Source organism: Choristoneura fumiferana, chromosome 15 (genome assembly GCF_025370935.1).
Source record: "Choristoneura fumiferana chromosome 15, NRCan_CFum_1, whole genome shotgun sequence".
NCBI lineage: Eukaryota > Metazoa > Arthropoda > Insecta > Lepidoptera > Tortricidae > Choristoneura > Choristoneura fumiferana.
In genome coordinates this window covers 10,009,712-10,031,183 of record NC_133486.1, presented here as the reverse complement: position 1 = coordinate 10,031,183, position 21,472 = coordinate 10,009,712, and the positions used below count along the sequence as shown (strand labels likewise).

At 36.7% G+C, this 21,472-nt stretch overlaps 1 protein-coding gene across 4 annotated transcripts in view; it reads right to left on the bottom strand.

The window, feature by feature from the left end:
* Positions 1–21,472, bottom strand: part of lilli (AF4/FMR2 family member lilliputian) — a 213,632-nt gene that overhangs the window by 11,532 nt on the left and 180,628 nt on the right. For all 4 annotated transcript variants that reach the window (XM_074098528.1, XM_074098526.1, XM_074098527.1 and 1 more), the window contains 2 exons: positions 1,039–1,081; positions 641–715 (listed from right to left, as the gene is read on the bottom strand). In XM_074098528.1, coding sequence (XP_073954629.1) covers positions 641–715; positions 1,039–1,081 — 118 coding nt within the window. The remainder of the gene's footprint in view (positions 1–640; positions 716–1,038; positions 1,082–21,472) is intronic.

Genomic DNA, 21,472 nt, shown 5'->3' with positions numbered 1-21,472 from the left:
AAACTCAATCGTTTCACCACATCTTACTGTCAAATGGTATAGGAGGAAGGTAGAAAGACATAGTGAATGCGATCACGAGCGCCAGAGCGTCCGACAATACGGCCACTAAGGCCTTATTGTCTAAAACACTTGGAATAACAATCGTTTTCACCTCTTCTATCTGTCACAGGGTATAAGATGAAGGTAGAAAGAGATGGTGAATGCGATCGCAGGGTGACACTATTTACCGGCACGGATAATACCGACATGGAAATACCGACCCGATATTTCGTGTATATACGCCCATACAAACTGGTTGCAAACTGACAAGAGTTTCTATGGGCGTGTCACAAAATATCATGTCGGTATTGTACGTCCAGCCTTTGGTTTCACCGCTCGATGTTAAGTTCCCGGTATTTTATGTGACAAATAAAATAACTGTGATGCCGTCTCTGTTTGATCAAACAAATTATACAGAGGTGCATCGTATACTCGTTCCTACAGGGTGTTTTCTTTATCTTCCAGAATAGGTTATTGAGTTAGTTAAAGTGATCACACGTATAAAGATTATTTCATTTAAATTTTTGATTCGAAGTATAGTAACTTCTTTGATGGGTATTTTCAATATAAACGAACAAAATAAAACTATAAGGGAACTTACGGTTCTAGCCGGGTGTTAGCAGCTGCGACTTCATCGTCGCTCTCCGACAAACGGAGATCCTTGTTGACCACATCACTGGAAACACCAATGGAACATTACATACCCTATCATTTATTTAGACAAATTAGGAGATAATCTAGCTTTTGCGTACTCATTCGCGAGGCAAATAACTGGTAAGTGCGCGATAACCGAATTCCACGCCGGCGAAGCCGCGAACAAAAGCTAGTCAAGCCATAAGTTCAAAAGACTGCCGCGCTCGTTCTTATCTAGCACAGCTTAAGATAGCTTACAATTATTGATTATAATAATCTTGTAAAAATAAAGGTGTCTATCATCACCTACATTATGTAGATTCAATCAATTAAGTCATACTAGAAGCATTATTATTATAAACTTACGGTGGCGTTACGCTTCTTGAGTGTGCTATCCGGGTATCTAGACCTGTAACCAAAGAAAAAATATAATTAAAACACAGTTCAAATATCGTTTAAATTTTTTACACATCCAACAAATTTGTTCGTACAATTAGAGTAGAGCAATCGCGTTTTTAAATTGTGAACTAGATTAAAGAACTCAGTTTTTCAGTAGAGCTCTTACTTACAGCCAGGGAGGAGATATTTCGGTTTTAGAGTACGAGCGAGTTAACGTGAAATATTGACATAAATCGTGGGCGTCAAAGGAAATTATTTATCGCTACGCAATACCGACATTATTCACGCCCGATACCTATTGTGTTATATTTTGCGACACGGGGGATATTTAAAATATATTGCTTGCGAGCATGTTTTGGATAAAATACCAAAATTTTCTAATTTTCGTTTGAAAATTCGTTATTAATACAAGATTCACTGTCATAATTTAAACAGTAGTATTTTCATGTCCGCGAGCTAGTGTCAACATCATAATACTATCTATTTGGTCTGAAGAATTGTCCCAATGTTGGGCAAATGGATTTTGCGCGGTGTTCGGCCAGTCGTTAAAGTTCACATCTAGGTTATTATTAAAATTGTCTTTATTATTAGGTATATTGATTGACTAGTTCATCGATTTTCGTATTCATTCCCTACATCGACATTTTTCAACAGCGGGTACTTTCCCTTTAAAATAACATTAGCTCACAGTTCACATTCATATACAGCAATGCAGTTCGTATACGTTCATGAATAATAAAGCGAAGTGTACACAGCGTATTAGTAGTTAATTTATAGGTGCTTGGAAAAGGGCCATGTTTGCATAGGCGAGCGGCAGCGCAGAGTCAACATAGCTATAGTGTGTAGAATTTTGTTCTACGGTCGGTTCACGCCCTTCTTATTTTTCTTTGTCGTAAGAATACCTATGTTAAACTGAACCCGTGCATTTAAAGTAATCTGTCAGATTAGATACCAAAAATCAAAGGTAGTGTTGGACAGGGTTGCTCTCTGAAAAATATAAGTACCTAGTATGCTTAGATGAAAAAAGCACCGTCATTGTTCAAATTAAAACATACGCGATAGTTACGTTACGAGCTAGGTACATAAAAGGACTTCTAAAACTGACGCAAAATGCGAAAACTGCTAGAATCATTTTATTAATCGGTCAATAGCAGCTTAAGATAATCTTTTAATACTCTACTGAACACTCTGAAGAGATTTTTGCCTTGAAAGCAAACCAATTTATGTACCCTTTAAAAATATAGCACAAAAAGCTCGTTTTCAATTAGAGCGAGAGGACGGTAAGTTTTGCAGGGGGCAACTACGAAATTCGAAGTTCGTATCTTACCGTCCCTCTCACTCTCGTATTAAATAATATTAGCGTGAGCGGGACGGTCAGATACGAAGTTCGAATTTTGCACTTCGTAGTATAGGGCCAGGTTTTTCGTCACAGTCGTCACGTCACGTAGTAAACATAGTTCAGGCGTTTGACCGGCGGGCCCAGGGGTCGTTGACCCCGTGGTGACGGGCAGCGGTCGGTAATCGGGCCGTAGGGCTGTCGGAGGCGTCGTTTACTTAGACAACAGTTTTGTTAATGAACTAGAAATGAATTACCACGCTACTGCGCGACCCACACGTAGAAGACAGCTACGTCAGTGCGACATGTTTATATTTTAGTTTCAGTGATTTTTTCAGATACCAGACGAATGGTTTGTTTAAGAACTTTGTATCTTAGTAGGATATACATATCAGTCTTACTAAACCTCGTTAAACAATGTTTATATTATACCTAGGTACTTTTAATATTAAATGTTATGTTATTTTTGCTCTACATTACTATTATGATTCTCTTATTTATTTGAGTAAATTTTTATCGTAAGTTACCATTTTAATCATTAAAATCCAATCGGAAATATTTTTTCATCCATCCATACCCTTAATATGTTATAGAAACATAGCAGTTTATGGTAGACTTATTTGCCTTATTAAAGTTTTACTTAAATTAAAACGAAAAAACATTATTGAATACTGGTTATTAATAATTAATATCAGTTCAGCGGACCCCTTTCATAAAAAAAAACAAACAGGAAAACCTCTACGTTGAATATAAATATAGACAAGATTTCCCAAGAAACACGACACGATTGAACAACCCTAGCTAAAATCAACCCTTCGTGCGAACTACGAATTATCTAGAATTTGGAAACGAACATTTTGACTACTAATTGCCTGTCTACTTCTAAAGTATCATCTATATTTATAGTAAATCTCTAGAGATCTAATTGTTGCTTATAAACTCAGAAGGTATAAAGTACATCTAAAAATAACAAAAGCCAATAAAACAAAATCAATTTGATTACCTTGATCTTTGAATAGACGTCTCTACAAATATAGATGGAAAATTTTAAAAAGTTATTTTATTTCCTAAAATACGTATCGCTTACTTTAACACTATAGTTCAAATCCGATCTAAAAATAAATTCAATGGTGACTAATGAAAGAATAATAAAAAGGGGGTCCGCGAATTATCAAGGTGTACGCGAGAAATAAATTGTAAACTCTTCAGAAATCATCAGGGGCAATCAGGGCAAATATTCAGAGCCATAATAAATCAATGTCGGCTACAAGGCCGTCGCCAACAACTTAGGATAATTCATCTGTTTAATTTCTAATAACTGGCAGTACACAAAGAGCCACTGATACATTATACATTATCAGTCCATATTCGGAAAGAATAAAAAGCTAAGTGTGCGCATGCGTTGCTATGGTGCTGAGGCCACCCAACTGGATTTGCCGATGGGTTGACGGCGTAATTTATGTGCAGTATTGATTGTATTGACGTATCAATCACACCTATGATGGATTGGATCGGGCAACTTGACACTAGATCGAGGGCAGCTGAATATCCGAGCGAATTTTTATACTGTTTATGGTCTACACTCTACATAAAATTTAACTAGTTCATATGGGACAAGTGATATTAATACTGTTTGTGTCAAATATGAAGCCTTAACAAATTATAGGAAGTCAAAACAAATTAGCAAGCAAGTGTAAAGAGCACCAAATAAAAAGCTATAAATTATTCCACCGCTTCGTATCGGTTGAACAAATTGTAAAAGACACTTTAAAAAGACCTTCAGCGGTTGGTGAAACTCCATAGATAAAAATATAATGCGCGTACCGTCATAAATGTTAATGTAAACATTATTTATTGCCGTGACGTAATCTGTACCGTTACGGGCAAACTCATTCGGATGTTCTGAAGCACAATGTGGCAATATGAACGTATTGACTGTGTCTGACGTCGCATCAGTGTACAATGTTTAGTAAGACTAAACGTTTTAAGGGCCATCGAATGCAGGGCTATCGTCACCGGTGCGCCTTCGTCTTGAGTTAATTTGTGGGAACCTGAAGTTGCGTCACGAACGCAGCGCGTAACGCCGACGGGCCCCACCAGATGCCCACAATAACAATCGGTCAAGCGTTTTCTTTTCTTTTGTACTACTAAATATTTAAGCCCTTTTGTCTTTCACTGAACACGAAAAGTATGTCGTTCTTAGAAATTGTACCGTGTTGTGCAAAAGGGTTGAAAGTTGGCCAGGCTTTATTCTAATTTCTTTGTTTGCTTTTAACAATTAAGCTGGCGGGCAGGACAGAATAATTTCCAAGGAAAACGTTAATTTTGTGTGGGGCATAAATAAAGGTGACATTGAACTTTTTCTACGGCTTCAGTTGAACTCCAGTACTTAAATAAATGCAGACGTTACAGTCCCCACAAAAGATGCGACCGTCTGGGCCATTTAAAAACGATGTTCACGAAATATTGAACAGCAATTTAATACAATGGACTGTAAATTTGTTGCAGGAGCTAAATCGAGTTAGCATAGACTTAAGAAAAATGAATTAAACGTAGTTTTAATGGGACCGCGCTAAAGCAAATTCTCCAATAATAATAAGTAACAACCCGGCTTGATTACAACGGATGTGGTAATTTTTTGTACGCATACAATAAAGAGGGGCTGAGCAGCGAGCACATGCTGTAAGCGGAAGTCTTTGAATGAAGGCAAAAATAAAGGCGGCATACGGAGAAATAAAATTCAGAACAATAGTGTTTTACCTACTGCAGGATTGTACAACAGAAATTGTGTGGAATGGTGGTGGTATCAAGTGTGGGGTGTAATTAATACTGAAACGTAAACACGCTTGCGTTTGAGGCTCAAGACCTAAACTAAATACGATATATTATCATATATATATATATGTATGTATGCTCAACTCATGTTCTTTTCGTTCTTCACGTTGCTGTCTATTGCCGTCTCAATCTCACTGTCTTACATTTGTCCTTTTCAAACCATTCGGACACGAAAGAGACCTACTTGACGACAGTCACGTTATCAGTGGAACGAACCTCGACAAATGCCAACTGCTCCTACAGTCAATTTTCTGTTACGATGGTGTCATATTAAGTTTGTGACCAATAACCAGTGGCTCTTATTTTAATCATGTTTGAAGTACTGTCAGTATCAACAATAAAACAACATCGATCTAAAAGCGAGGCGGTGATTGAGTTACGACGAATGCACCAAAGCGAATGAGGAATGCGCCCGCGGCGCTCGGTTGGTGTGCGACAGTTTTTTTTTTCTCACACTTCAGATTGTTGTCACAATCTCGAGTTAATGTAGGTAAGCTAGATAATGAAGTGTCGCGAGTCTCATTAATAACTCGGAGCCAGAAGAAAAATTAGGAGAGAATGTGTGATGTGTTTATCTTTGAATTGTGTGGTAAAGCTTAAATATTTGTCCAAATACTTTTTACGTGATATGTTCTGTAAAGCTTACTGCTGCATCGTTACTACTGTAGTGTTTTTCGGCAAATGTAATATTCAGAAATGAAACAAATGCGAATCGAATTAGCGTAGAGAGGGTTTTCTTAAATAACTTACGAGTATGAGTTTTTGTCTTACAATTATAATATATATATATATTTTTATTTGAGATGCTGACAATAAGCTCTTTCATTATATATATATTTTATTTAAATAAAAATGCAAATACACTGTACCTTAAATTAAATGTTCGCCAAACTGTGGGACAGTTTGTTGGCGTTGCGCTTAATCAAATCTTTAACTACGATAAGTTAGGTACTTTACACTAAGATAACAAAAAATAATACCAATACGGCATACAACGACATACATGTCACACTGTACAGTTTTCAAGTTTTTTTTTTATTAATTTTCTAATCGACAAATAGTGCGCTCCGTAGTCACACGTCCGTCTTTGGCTCACGGATTTACATAAGTGTGACAATTTTCAACTCATCGGTTCCATAGCTTCGGAGCATATTAGCTGTGACAGACGGACAGGCAGACATGCGAGTGATTCTATTAGGGCTCCATTTTTTTTCCTTTCGAGGTATGGAACCCTTACAACAAACAATCGAATGCAGCCTTCCACGAAACAAATACAGTCACCTTTGTTTTTCAGTGCCTAGGTACTTTGAAAGCATTCGCATCGCTTGTGAGATAATACGTATTCGCAAAACTACACAGTAAACGAGTAATTTAAAATGGCAATACCTTTTAAGTGTAATCGATTTATTCATGGTTCCGATAAAGCGTAGACATAATGGCTACCAGTAATGATCGCGTGTGAAGAAAGCAAGGTGAAAACTGATCGTAGATATAATATTAATAGATAACGCAAGTGTACCTGCACCTACTTCCCTTGCCTTGCCCCCAAATAGCTAAAAACCTGTTTAGATCTACATGAAAATGCGTGCAAGTTCCATTACATTGCGAGACCGAAAAGCGAACTAGTAGTTTTAACTGTTCTATCGAGCGCCGCAATGTAATGTTAATACAACTTGCATGACTTTTCTTGCAGATTCTTTTTTTTTTTTTTATTCAACTGGATGGCAAACGAGCAAGTGGGTCTCCTGATGATAAGAGATCACCACCGCCCATAGACACCTGCAACACCAGGGGGATTGCAGGGGGATTGTTGTTCTAACTGGGTTTAAGACAGTAGACTTGAGAAAACGCGCATCTTTCACTGTTGTCGCGTTCAATCGTTGACTTGTACATACTCGTATTAAATATATACTTAAAATTAGGATAGTAGACTAACTACCTAAAGGGTTTCGAAAAGATGGGAGAGATAGAGGAAAATAACAGAGGCTGGAAGTGACTCCTGGAGAGAACCTGACACGAAATAACTGCTACTTATATTCTATTTATTTAGTACCTACCTATATCAGACGTATAAACATTTAATAGCAATACACAGCAATACACAGTCGGTCTGAGTACCATACACTACAGCATGTTGAACTGTTAAAAGTACCTACATATTAATAAAAATGCGTTTCATTTCCTCTGTAGAGCTAGAAAATTATTTGCAATAGCTGAGCACTTTCTCGGTCTTGTGATTATTGTGAAAACCGTAACATTATAGTCTTGTTGATTAGGTATCAGGTCCAGGTGACGACTAATTAGCGCACAAGTGAGGTGGAATACGTAGATTGAGTTTTAATTCCACACCACAAATTAACAATCGCTGTTGCAGGAGTTTTTCATAGAGCAACTCTTTCAAGAAAGCAGTCTTGCATTATTGATAAGTTGCCGAGTATTCGCCACCCATTGTAACACTATTATAGCTATGTAGTGTTTACGTTTTTTGCACAACAATTACCGTCCCTAATGTGTACCTAATACGATATAATGTTGTAAAGACTGTGTTATTTCTACTTTAATAGCAATAAATTTAAGCAAATAATTGTAAGTGTGAGCATCATAATCGTGTTGTCTATTCTATAGGAACTTCTGTGTGCAAAATAAAAGGTTAACTGGAAAAGAGGTAGGTAACGCCAGAAAAGCAATCAATTTATTAGTTAATTGCTACCAATGTTTATAAATAAACAAGTGCGAACCGCAATCGCGCACTATACGTTCCGTACAAATTTAAATACCAGGAAAAAAAATCAGTACCACAGAATAGATAATAAGTACAAGTTAGTACTTTACAGTATTCCGTAAAAACAGTTAGTATATACTTTTAATTAATGTTAGACATATGTATTTATCAAGAAGTTTAAAAAAAAGTAAAGTTTTCGTGTTATAGAAAGTGTCAAGTCCAATATTTATATGTACATTCAATTGGCCACCGTAATTTAACAAGCTTCTATTTAGTTTCACCTGTCCCGTTGTCTGTCTGTCTGTTTGTAATCAAATCTTGCAAGTTAAATTCGACCAACTTCCATTGTTTGGATTGACTTGAAGTTTGGTATACTTATGTAAATTGCGTGAGAATACGATAATCTGGTAGTGACATCCTGGTAGTCCAGCCAGGAACAACGTCTCCACAGGACGGAACTCTTCAACGGTTAATGGCATCGACTTGAAATTTGGTATGCAAATGTAGTTTGGGTAACAATACAAGTACAGTCAACAAAAAGTCCAGTCAGCAAAAAAAAAACTTGTATCAAAAATGATTTTTTTACCAAAAACTTTTTAGTATTAACTTAGTACTTTCGCGTGTTATCCTTCAACAGGTATTTTGCATTCAATTAGTGGCTTAAATTACACAATTGAATGCATTTGTATAATTTACTTCGAAAAACTGGACAAATACCTTTCTATTCACAGACCATAACGCGAGGAAATAAGTTAATAAACAAGAATAAGTACAACCTATGTAAAGTATTTAATAGTTTTATAAATAAATAATATTTTAGTACCTATCATAGGAAGATTTCATTTACCAACATTTGTTTCATCTATAAATATCACGTCTAATTTTGTGATGGAATCTTCCTTCGGTCGTAAAATTGAGCCGACTTCGTTCCTTTTGGTATGGTTCCGTAACTATTTTGATCGATCATTGAGGCTTGAAATTGTACAGAATGAATACGGAATTAACGTTATCAAGCAGATTACGCGTTTAAAGTGGTGACGCATCATTGAGTCATCTACGATTCTCATCACAAATTCATCTATAAACCAATCTGCTGTAAACTCATATTCTTTAAAAATAAACCTAGGGATTCACAATCATACCATAGACAAACTCTGGTCCAAGCAACACATCCCCGCACTCTATCAGCTGTTGCAACAGTGTCAAACGGTTCTGGTAACCGAAATCCGAGGTGAGCAATCCCAACATTGTTTCACTTTATAAACATCACAACACAAAACACATCACAAGCGTCCACACAACACTGAATCAATCGGTACACTGAGCGTTCAGGTTCAACCATTTTTAATTTAGAACATGTTCCGATGTTCACCATGTTCCGTTTTTGGCGCGAAACGAACGGCAGATGCGTCGCCGCGCGTGCGACTGCGTCTTCCTAAAGCTATTACTACGGACAGGTGGTGACATGGAGTTCTTCCTTGCCCCTGTATGCGAGTCGGGCGACTAGTGGGCCGATCGATCGAGCGCAAAGTGCATGCTGCAGTCACGTAGTCGGTTTTAGAGTTTTAGAGGGGTGCGTAGCGCAAGTACGACGCTTGATTCGATTCAATACTCGTTAACTGGTTAATCATCAAACTCAATGAAATTTCGGTAGATCTAAAAGCTGAATTTACTCAGGCGTCTATTTCAGTCTTAAGTGGTTAACAGCGTTATTAAAGAACTTGGTGGCTAATTGCTGGCACTATGAAGTCGTAACTCAATTTAATTTGTTATTAACAACCTTGATACAGTACCTAGCCAATAGTTACTGAACAACTCGTTTATATTATGTCGCAGAAGTGACAAAATAAGAAGTTATTTCTCAAACTTTCCATATATTTATGTAGGGATGAAGGCGGCGGGTAGATGAGAGGGTCCACCCGCTATTATTACCCTCCAATACAGACGTCGGGGGTGATTCGGGGTTTGATTATGCACGCATCAAAGTGTTCGCATTGCATCGATTTCGGCGAGACGGCCGGACGCGCCGTGTAAAAACAAAACACTGTCGCAACAGCATACGTATGTCACTGGCTGTAATATAACTCGAGATTCTCGAGAACGTTCTAAAAAAGTGTTTGTTATTGTTTTTGTTGTGCACGTGGGCAGTTCTGTTATGCCGGCGTGTCGGAGCGACGGTGACGTCGCGTCGCGGCGGACGGCGCGGTTGAACTGACCGTGCGTCGCGTTGCGAGACTCGGTGCATCGTGTACCGCTAGCATAGCGAGGACGGGTCTGATTAGGAATTATTCTAACTAGATAACTATTATTAACTATAGGTTTTTTTTTAAATTAAAAACGTAAACGTACACGCGCGTTAGCTGATAAGCAGCTGTCACCTAAAATCGGATTCACTAAACTATTCACTATTACTATTATTTATCGCACAGATTCAAATTTAATTTTATTTTTGGAAAAATATTGTTAAGTTTATTATTTGATACTTAATTAAAGTGATAATGATACTGGTCATTGCACAGATCAAACAAAAAAAAACTCTGGCCTGGATTCGCCAGAAGATAACAATTCAAGCTTCAAGCTTTAATATTAAAAGTACCTTGCGAACTGAATAAACTTCTAAAAGTATTCTAAAATCACTTCAAACTTCAATATCTCAAAAACGGCTGAACCGATTTTGATGAAACATGTCTATGAACCATCGCTAGAAAACCTGATTTCAAATTTAAAAAAAACCGCCCTTTTAAGAGCTACGGTGCCACAGACAGGCGCACAGACAGACAGACAGACACACACACACACACACACACACACACACACACACACGCACACACACGCACGCACGCACACACACACACACACACACACACATTGCGGGCAAACTTATAACACCCCTCTTTTTGCGTCGGGGGTTAAAAATAAATGTACAAGAATAGTTCGTTTATACATATATTTATAATTTTATTATATATATGTTGTATTTGTTTCCGCAGTCACAACAATATTTATTACAGACGCGTTCTGCCATGTGTCAAGGTAACATAATACAAACTAAGTACCTAACTATACCGGTTTCTTACAGTGTTTTCAATTATAATGTAACATTGTTATTGTAAAGCGCGAGTAAACACAATAAGCTATGTGTACGGTCCTATATATATGCTCATGCCACACTTGTATTACCAGCCGAGAGTATGTGGACACACCTTTTACGCTTTACGAATATAAACATATCGAAAATACAAACTGAGACATGGATGCACAGAAAAACCAGAAAAAGAATAAAAAATACAAAAAAACTCCAAAAAAACCAATCGAATATAAACTCAAAGTAAGTAATTTTCTTAATATTACCTACCTAAACTGAAACTGCACCTTAATCGACTAATTACACAATAACTAACTAAACTAACTTTAAAACACTAAACAAAAACTGATCAATGAAAGAATGTCAAAGGACTATTACACGTAACGCAACGTAACGTCAATTTCAATGTTTTTTTTTTATTTAAAACATATAGCATCTTCATGCTGAGATAGTGATTAACACGAACGGTAGCCAAGATATGAATGTATACATTTAATTTGGTAGATTTCCAATCTTGCTAAGTGAAAAGGGCCCCAATATCAAATAGGTTCGAGTTCGTGGAAATCCACTACATCTCCTGCACGGCTAACACCAAGGGGTGTTGATTTATTTCGATGCTGTATGTGTCCTATTCTAACCAGCCCGGCAGGAAAGAGACGCGACAGATGAAAACCGACCTGTTAAGCTAGTTATAGTATAGCTATATAGATTTCAGCGAACTCGTTACAAATAAACTAATATTTGTTCGGCCTATTTACTGATGCTCATGCATCACCAGAAGGAATTCTTGGATTTACCTCTGAATAAATTACAATGAACCTGTGAGGTTCTCAGTTAGCGGCATGATTTGAAATATCATGATTCATTTCGGCAACCAAACAAAATAAAAATATGTCTGATTGAATTTAAGACTCTATTAAACCGTGCTTTTATCGCGTGTGTCGAACTGTGAAATAATACAAGTTTTTAGTTAATACATAGATACACCATATTTTTCAATGCAAAGTTGTTCAAGGGATCAGTAGGTAAGAAAAGAACACGAATATGTGTTTAACTCGTAGTTAAGGACCAAGTTTAGTCATAGCAGCGATATAAACAGTTTTGAAAAATTTGTTGGTTGTTTTCCGATTTCATTTCTAGTTATAAGCATACTCGTAATAAGTCTGTAGACATTGTTTTTACAAATCTTATGAAGTACTAAATTTCAGTAAATATCTCAAGACAATATCAATCAGCGTCATCAGTAACATACAATATTAATATGCAAAAAGAAGAGTTCAGACATGCAGACTAACTGACTTGTCAAGTCATAAACGCCTAGCCCAAAGTTTAGACCAAGAAATGCCCTTTATGTTGCAGACAAGGAATAAGCAAGATTTTTTTATTAAATTCTCTCGACACAGCGAGTTCTAGACGAGGGCGAAGCCGCGGGCGTAAGCTACTATAAAATAAATTGGCATTGTAAGTTAAAAAGTCAGTAAATTCATTAAAATCATTAATTACAGTATTTTAAGCAGCAGTGCTTGCGCTGTTGTGTTTCGGCGTGGAGAGTAAGACAGCCGGTGAAATCACTGGCACTTGAGGTATAAGGTTGGCCGGTGCTGCGCTTACCATCAGGATGATGCTATTATTATTTGTTTACTTTATTAAGTGGTGTTAAAGTAACCACTACAGTGTGTTAAGATTGTTCTATAACTATAATAGTTTAAACTTCTGACTTATCTTGTCTTTGTCAAGTAAAGCTCATTACATTAAAATTAGCCACGGTCTCTATCCCGTAACAGATATATTTAGTGAAATTTTAGTGTTAATAACGGTGAATCGTTAAAAACTTATTACAAATTTATACCTAGTTTAATTTTAAAAGCGAATAAAATATTGCGCGCCCGAAGAGTCTTAGGGTGAATTTGGTAAACAAGTTGGCATCGAAGATTAAATAGATTTAAAAAGCCTTTGTAACTGAATAAGTACGGTCTAAATGGAATATATAGACCCGAATAGAATATTAAAGTATGCCTCTACACAGCGATGCCCCAATTTATTTGGGAGTGTAGGTAAATTGTGTTTTTATGTATTTCTAAAATTTATACCAAATGTTTTAAGTTCATCCTAGATTACTCTCACTGCTCAAGAACAGGATTCCCTGCCTGCGTCTGTGTCCCTGAATGCTACAATCTGGCCGTTTACAAATCAAGTGTAAGGGCATTTACTAAGGTGTGATGGTTGTAAAATGCAAGTCTACTCTGCATAAAAAAAAGCTCACGTACTTAATAATATTGAGCAGCAAAAAATCTGGCCCTCAAATGTATGCAGTAATAGGTAATTTTGTATGTAGAGGGCAAAATTGTGTGACGCTGTGTATCGATTGTTCCAGCCACCCACGGTTTCTGGAACCTTCTTTCCACGGCATAGTTAGAACTAATTCCTAGGGCCTCTGTTTACACGGAGCCGCGAACTTTTCCACCGTAAACACGTTTCGGCGCAGGATCGAATTAATTGTGTGAATTTCACAAAGTATGGAAGCGCCCGCCACCGGGGCTGAAGAGGGAAACGACCGAACACCATCAGTGACTTTCAGTTAACTGGTTGAATCTATTTTTAATCGTTAGAAACGTAGACTTTTCCATGTTATTAAATGGCCATGAACTTTTAAGTGCACTCATACTTATCCTTACTAATATTATAATAAGCTCAAAATTAAACTCTGTCTGTCTATCTGGTACCTCTTCACGCTTAAGCCTTTGAACTGATTTAGTTGAAAGGTATGCAATAGTTTGAAACCCTAGGAAGGACATTGGATAGTTTTATCCGGGAAAATGCATAGTTTCCATGGGACAGCGATAAATCAATTCTTCGCAGATGGAAGTTGCGGGCAAAAGCTAGTGCCGATATATATTCGAGGAATGGAAAGCTAAATACCGAAACAATAGCCGTTCCGTCCACGAATTTTTTATAACGATTATTCAACGTGAATTCTGGGTTTCAAAAGTCATTGCATACATGGAGGAATCGCAGCGCCGATTTTTCCACGGCAAGTCTGTTAAAAAAATATTGAAGAGTGACAAACCGTTTTTTTTTTTTTCAGTATTCGGAAGCAGACAAAAACCGAACTCTTAAAACGAGGGTTGCATGGTCAAATCCGATAAGTCAAAATAATTGACTGTTTTCTTAAGAACATCCTATGTAAAAGTTTAAAATAGATTTTTTACAAATTATCAGAGCGAGTTATTGGGTTTCACCAAACAACCCTGGTAAATAGTTTCACATCTCATTTGATAAATTGTAAGCTCATTAATAGACTCGACGATCGACAATTACACTTACAGCCAAAGTAACAAACTATTAAGTTTTAAGAGAATTGCTAGGGATATCTAGTTTGGATGACAATGCAACTATAGTCTACAAAAAGTACGGTTAATAAAAAGCTTCAATTAAAAATACATAACTATGAATTTTCTTTTTTAACAAAAGTTGGAACACTCATGATATAGGTAAGTAACTAATTAATCTCGATCACAGTACGATGACTGAATAGGTACAGTCACCAGCACCAATATCTGACACAACAAGCGTGTATAAATATCCGATACGACTCTATTTCCAGGGCCGGAAGGACGTGTCAGATATTTTTGCACGCTCCGCTGTGGCAGATATTAATGCTGGTGACTGTACCAACAGCCAAATAAGTTCACCTTCTATCAATTTTTAAACATTTTCTAAAGAAGTTCCAATCAAATGAATATGTCGCTAAAGTCGAACTTTCAAGTTGACAGACACGTCTTTTGGTTAATACAATAATTTGTTTTATGACATGCAAACGATTATCAACTTTAGGGTGGTAGACCACATATTTGGCTGATGGTACTCTGCAGGACGCTTGCCCATCATCAAATGATTATTAATCAAGTATTATTATAAGATAATATCAATGTAATATAATATATTATAGATAATATATCAGTCATATTCGTATGCATTAATCAAGACGCAACTCAGAAGTCTCCTTTTAAAATCGAACATCAACGGGAAAAATAAGTATGATCAAATACAAACACCCACCCAAACGTATTATTTGAACTAATAAGTATAAGCTAATCAAGTATAAGTGTAAGCTAATGTACCTACTTTAGCACTAGTTAAGTAAGCCGAAGCAGAGTTGTAGATGCAGGAAACTAAGAGGAGTAAATAAGGTGTTACGGAGGATATTTTCAACAAGTTCAGATGGGATACGAGTTCGCTCGCTCTGGCTAGTTGGAAACCAATTAGACTTTATTAATTAAATACTGTACACATTTCTAGTACTAATCTTTGAATAGTAAAAACTGTAATGAATATGAAAACGCATTTTCTTGCTTATCATTTGGACCAAAGCACGTAACTATCTAAATCTAATTATGTTTATTATTAAGCTTAATACTTCACTTAAAAATTAAGTATAAAGATTTGACAAGGGGTAAATAAAAGGTGAACATAAACATACAGAGGCGTTGATTCTACAGGAAGTTAGAACAGTTTAACGTGCATTTAACCACTTTGCTAGACGTTATCGTCACTATAACCAGGACTATTTAGTATTCGACTATCGTAAATATAAATAAGCCTAGTGCTGGAGGTAATTAAACTTGGTCGTTAATTACTACTTAAATTTCATGAACTCCGATTACGATTTAAGAGTTACTCTTGGGTGATAAAAGCGCGTTATCAACATAAATAACCATATGTACGACTTCCATTTGAACTCGTATTAAACTTTACATTACACAACGTTTTAAGATAAGAATAACTTATAAGTATTTCATAATGTTATAAATATTAACTTAAGACGATTAACCATTTCAGCACTTGCCCTTTGACACAAGTGTTCAAGTTATTAAAACACCAGAGTTGCAAAACCTTTAATTAAAGGTAATTTTTATATTATCCACGTTATAATCAACGGTCCCTCTGTGAAATAAGGGGGCCCAGTCTAAAGCCAGCGTAGCAACAAATCGCCACCCCAAAATGTAATATCATACTACAAAATTAAACGGGTAGCTCGTTGCTGCCATCGCTCTTGTATACAACTTGCATTTCTAACTTACCACACTGTCGCTGGCTATTCCGCCCTTGCATTGTAACATTTATAACCCTGCTAAGTGCGGTAGTAAGTTAGAACACAAAGAGATCGATTGGTTTGTTATGTTTTTGTTTTGGCCGTTTAAAGTGGCACCCCTCGATAGCCTAATGTGTAACACGTTTACGGAAGATTCAAATTGTTTGTTTATAACTTTATATTGTGCATGTGTGAGGTTGATCGATACTGATATTTCTGTGATTACTATTTCAATGATTAGCTATACTCAAAATTCGATTTAGCAAAATTCTTTCCTTTTTTTTTGACCAATCTATCTATAATATCCCTCACGCACGTTGCTACTTCACCTTCACTTATGTATGATTGATTGGTGCTCCATTTTACCATAACAATACAAAATATTTCTTTAAACGAAAATAGGTTTATAAAAATCGATGAGTTTTGAACCGTTGAAAAACAGAACCTATCCTTAACTAAGCTAATTGAGGCTATGCAAAATCCACCTTGCGCCCCTTATCCACGAGGGGATGACAAGGTCAATAGAAACTTGGTAGAATTGAAACATAATTTATTAGAACTAGGGGGCACGGCGTGAGAAACGGGGTACCGGCGTTAATCGATATGCATACAGCTTGTACTGAGAGGTTAGAATGTTGCTACTCAGAGATGTTAATTCAAGAACACGTTTTACTACGAGTATAAGATTTATGCTAAGCATAGAATTGGGTCAGTAGCTTTGTCTAATATTATAAAAAGGGATGATTTAATTATTTTTGTTTGTAATGATAAACTCAAAAACTGGCTTAACCGATTTCAGAAATGCTTTAACCTATTAAGACATAATATTAGCGAGTAACTAAGGCTATATTTAATTCCAGGAAAATGAAAAATTTTAGTGGAACGCAGACAAAGTTGCGGACATCAACTACTATGAAATAATGCCTATAGTGATTGTACTTGAACTGGCTGTAAAAGACGCAGTACCTAATTCTATAATTTTAAAGAGATATATTTCGTTTGTAGCACCTCATCTGTCTGGATACTGTATTAATTTTATTTTAAACCTTGGTACCTTTAAACAAACTGTTACCCCTGTTACATTAATCTCATTTACAAATTGTACACAGAAGTGTCCGAACTTAGCTCGCAAAACGACCTATTTGACTTAGATTAAGGTTAAAAACTAAAACAAAGCGGTTAGAAAAATGGAGACAGCGGCCCACAACCTTCGGATCGGGCAATAAATCACTCGAACATCAGTAAACAAGATTTTGTTCCTATCCCGATGGACTTTCCTTATTACACGGCTCTGATTTATAAATCCAGTTTACCACCGCAATCTTAGAAGTATTGTAATGGTTTAATTTTTACAAACGTCTTATGCACAAGAGAAGTACTTTTTAATTAGAGAAAACACCAAATAAATAATAAAATAGTAACAGATTGTTTTATCTGAGCTAAAGTTAAAGGCAGTCTTTTATAGCCGCGATGAAAGCCACTAAACCCACGTCAAAAAAAAACTACGAAAAGCCGGGGAGCGTCAAACTTGGTAGCTAATAAAAAAACTAGTTCAACTCTGATGCTTTCAGCCTTTCAGTTGCCATTACTTCCGATATTGATGTAAAGCATTTCCCGCTAAAGCTTACACTTCTTAAACAGGATATGGAACCACAAAACAATAACGTAGAGTTCAATTTTCATCACAATTTAAAACATTTTCATTTTCCGATTGTAGGATGACATTCTTGTTAGCGAAATCACATGTTAAAGCGGAAGGGACAGAGTCTTATTCTGTTTACATAAAAGAGTACTTGGGACTTTTCTGCCATTCGTGGTGAGGTTGATAGGCGGCCTTGTGGAACGACTCTTCTTTCATATTGGGGCTTGGAGAGATTGCACTTATATTGCAATGTGCATACATTGTATATGAGATGACTTACAATATTGTTATTCCGTAATTCAAGGATAAACATTAATTCAATCACTAAATACCAGCAGTAAAATTATTTTTTAAATCAAATTGGTAATTGTGGTTTGTATTTCCCTAAAAAAACGTTTATAGATTTATCCTAACTAATATATACTCATGCATATGTATAAAATTATGCAACTTACCAGTATAACCCAGCCACAATCTTTAAGCATCAAAACTAAAAAAGCCCAAGGAGCGGACGTCTTTATTTCTGTAAGTGTAAGTACAGAAAGTTATTTCATCAACATTGTAATTCAAGAGCTCATCGTCATTCGACACGAATCAAAAGTTGAAATCTTCGCCGTAAAAGAGAGTCATCCGCGCGAATCGGTCGTTCGCGCGAACATTCGCGCGCGGCGTGCGGCGCGAGCGGCGGGCGAGGCGACGCGTGCGCTGCATTTTAATACACCCCGCATCCTGTTCACAGCACCCCTACTACGCGCGACCTCAAGATTATCGCCTTATCGGGAGGTAAGTATACTTTTTTTTTATTGTAAGTTGCATGTTTTTTTATACTACTATGTAATATGAAGTTTGGTACTAACAATTAACTAACAAAGACAGTATTTACCCAAAATAATTTAATTTACATATGTTAATTGCATTTTATTGTTTGAATTTTAAAACTACCGTGAGACACAGAGATAATTATTAAAATAGATACACAGGTCAGTCACGTACTTTTAAAGATCATTGAGTTCGAATCTTTGATTTTTCATTGTTATAAAACTACTAGCAAATCCAAAAAATAAATAACATATACAAAATTACTCCTGCCGCTATTCTCACATAACATTCTTTTTGCAACGAGAAACAAAATTTGTTAAAGTCGATTTACATATACAAAGTGGGCCCTGTAAGAGGAGCAAAAAATTAAACCACAGCTTCAACTATTAATCTTGAGCTAATTTAGTTCTACAACTTTCGAAAATAACTTGTATTATGATTTTTATTATAGCTTAAAGTTTAAATGGACAAGCAATGTATTGTGAAATCCATCATTATGTTACGTGACAGACGATGTCATTTAAGGCTATTGGATGCCGTACATTGAAAATAAAATACTATTTAATTTGTTTGGAATAAAATAATGATAAAATTACTTAATTTTTGAAAGTTGCAGAACTTAATTAGTTCCATTTGATTAGCAGAACCTCTGTTATAATTTTTTGCTCCTGTTACAGGGCCCACCCGGTATAATAATCCATAATCGTAAACCAATAGTTGGCCACCCCACCCACATCGCGATACACAAGACGTAGGGTATTGTAGGTGCGCGTTTTATCACCGGCTCGCCTACCTATAAAAGTAAAACATAAGGACGGAGCTACACGACACTTTTGGCAAGCTTAAACACAGCTTAGACATCTTAAATTATATATATTAAACACATGTTCAATTGGTGTCTAATTTTTTTTGGTAATGGGTTAGTATCATTTTGTTTAAAAAAGCAGCTGATCTAAGTAGCAGCTGGTCTAAGTAGCAACTGGTCTAAAAAGCAGCTGGTCTAAGTAGCAAGCGGTCTAAGAAGCCACTAGTCTATGTAGCAAGTGGTCTAAAAAGCAAATGGTCCTAACCTGTTTTTGCCGAAAACATGAAAAACATAGGTAATGTTAGAGTTGCGGCAAGGCGTGAAACGCCTCAGCCACGCGGAATAGAAGCTCCGCGATTCGCGGAGCTCCGTCGACTTTGAGTCAAAGAATTTTAGTCCACTTAATAATTAGACAAGTTGCTACTTAGACCAGTTGCTTCTTAGACCACTTGCTACTTAGACCAATTGTTAATTTGCTTTTTTGGAGGAAATGATAATAACCCAATTCAGACTATGTTTTAGTAGATTCAGGTGACCGATGGGAACAATGACTGCAAGATCGAATTTTTCACAATAAAACATTCTTTCTCTGAGAAGGATAAATCACTTTGAGGTATTTACGATAAAAATGAGAAACAGTATTAAAAAAGTGCGGTCCTATACATAACTAATTTCACAGGCGTGAATTTAATCAAAATTTTAAATTGCGTGTTTAAGAATAATAAATTTATTAAAACACGAATTTAAAAAGAAGATAGAATATTGGAAGAAAGAATTGCCTTGTACTCCCGGTGTGTCACGAACCTCGCAAGGAAACGATCTCCCACTCGGCGTCCCCTTTCCTTTGTTCCCGGGATTTGACGAAAAATGCGCAATAACCGCCATCTACCGGCCGCTCATTATTTCCAATTGCGAACTAGAGCGTCCCAATGTTTGTGTAATGAATAAATACTTTTGAAGCAAAATATAAACAACGACAAAGACAATAGGAATTTTCGGGACCCGGAAAACATAATTATACTTTTACGGGAAAGTAAACAAACAATGCTTAGACGCCGCGTGCTGAGAAAAGGGCAATAACATTGATTTAATATGCATATTCGCCTTGAACGTTTGTCAGTAGACTAAATCGGTGCAGGGAACATCAATACTCGAGTTGTAGAGCTATCGGTAGTAAACTGGCATCTCGAAATAGACGCATCTACGTTCGCGTAGTACGTAGTACGGGGTGGCAGCCCCGTGAGGGGTGGGTTGGGAGTGCATCAGGCAGAGCAGAGGCCACCCTTTAGTAGTAAGCGTGGGGGTCGATAGATGGCGCTACGCGATTAAATTGGCATATTGAGATGCGATTCAACTGTGACGCGACGGAAATAGTGTTCCATTGCTGTAGGTACGTGTAAACGAGTTCTATGTTGAAATTGGTGGCAATGAATTTATGAGATTGTAAAATTATTACTGTGTCCGATTTTAAAAACGCGTTGGGAAATTGTCGAGAGGCGCTTTAGAGCTGTCTCGTTACCACATCTCAGGGATCCTGAGCTCGTCTTTTGCAACTTAGCGAAGATTTTCAGTTCACCGTCGGGGATTTTGTGCAGTTTCGTATAGTAAAAGCTGCTTGAATAAAATAACGACTGAGTATTTACCAGCATCAACAAACATACGTATCATTAAGCAGATGTTACTTTTATAGTTTATTCAAATAGCTTATACAAAAAGGAAGTTTATATAATCAAGCAGCGTTCCACGGCCCAAGTTTGAAATAGCTCGCATTAGCTAAACCAACAAACTGTCGGAAACATAACCGCACATTCAAGTAAAAACCCATAAAAGCTCTGACATGCCAGTTTTAAAGGGCGGGAAAGGGGAATACTAAAAAAAGAGAAATCAAAGTATTAAAATGATGAGATTGCCGGCCGATTCTGTGTTTAGATAGCAGACAGATAGATACCTCAATTTCCGTCGCTCCGTCTCGCCGATCGTAGCAAAAAGGAAGGAATCGTGTCAGTAGAAATCCCACTTTTCTCTAACTTCCCTATTCCCGGCGGGGAGCGCCAACTATTTCGAT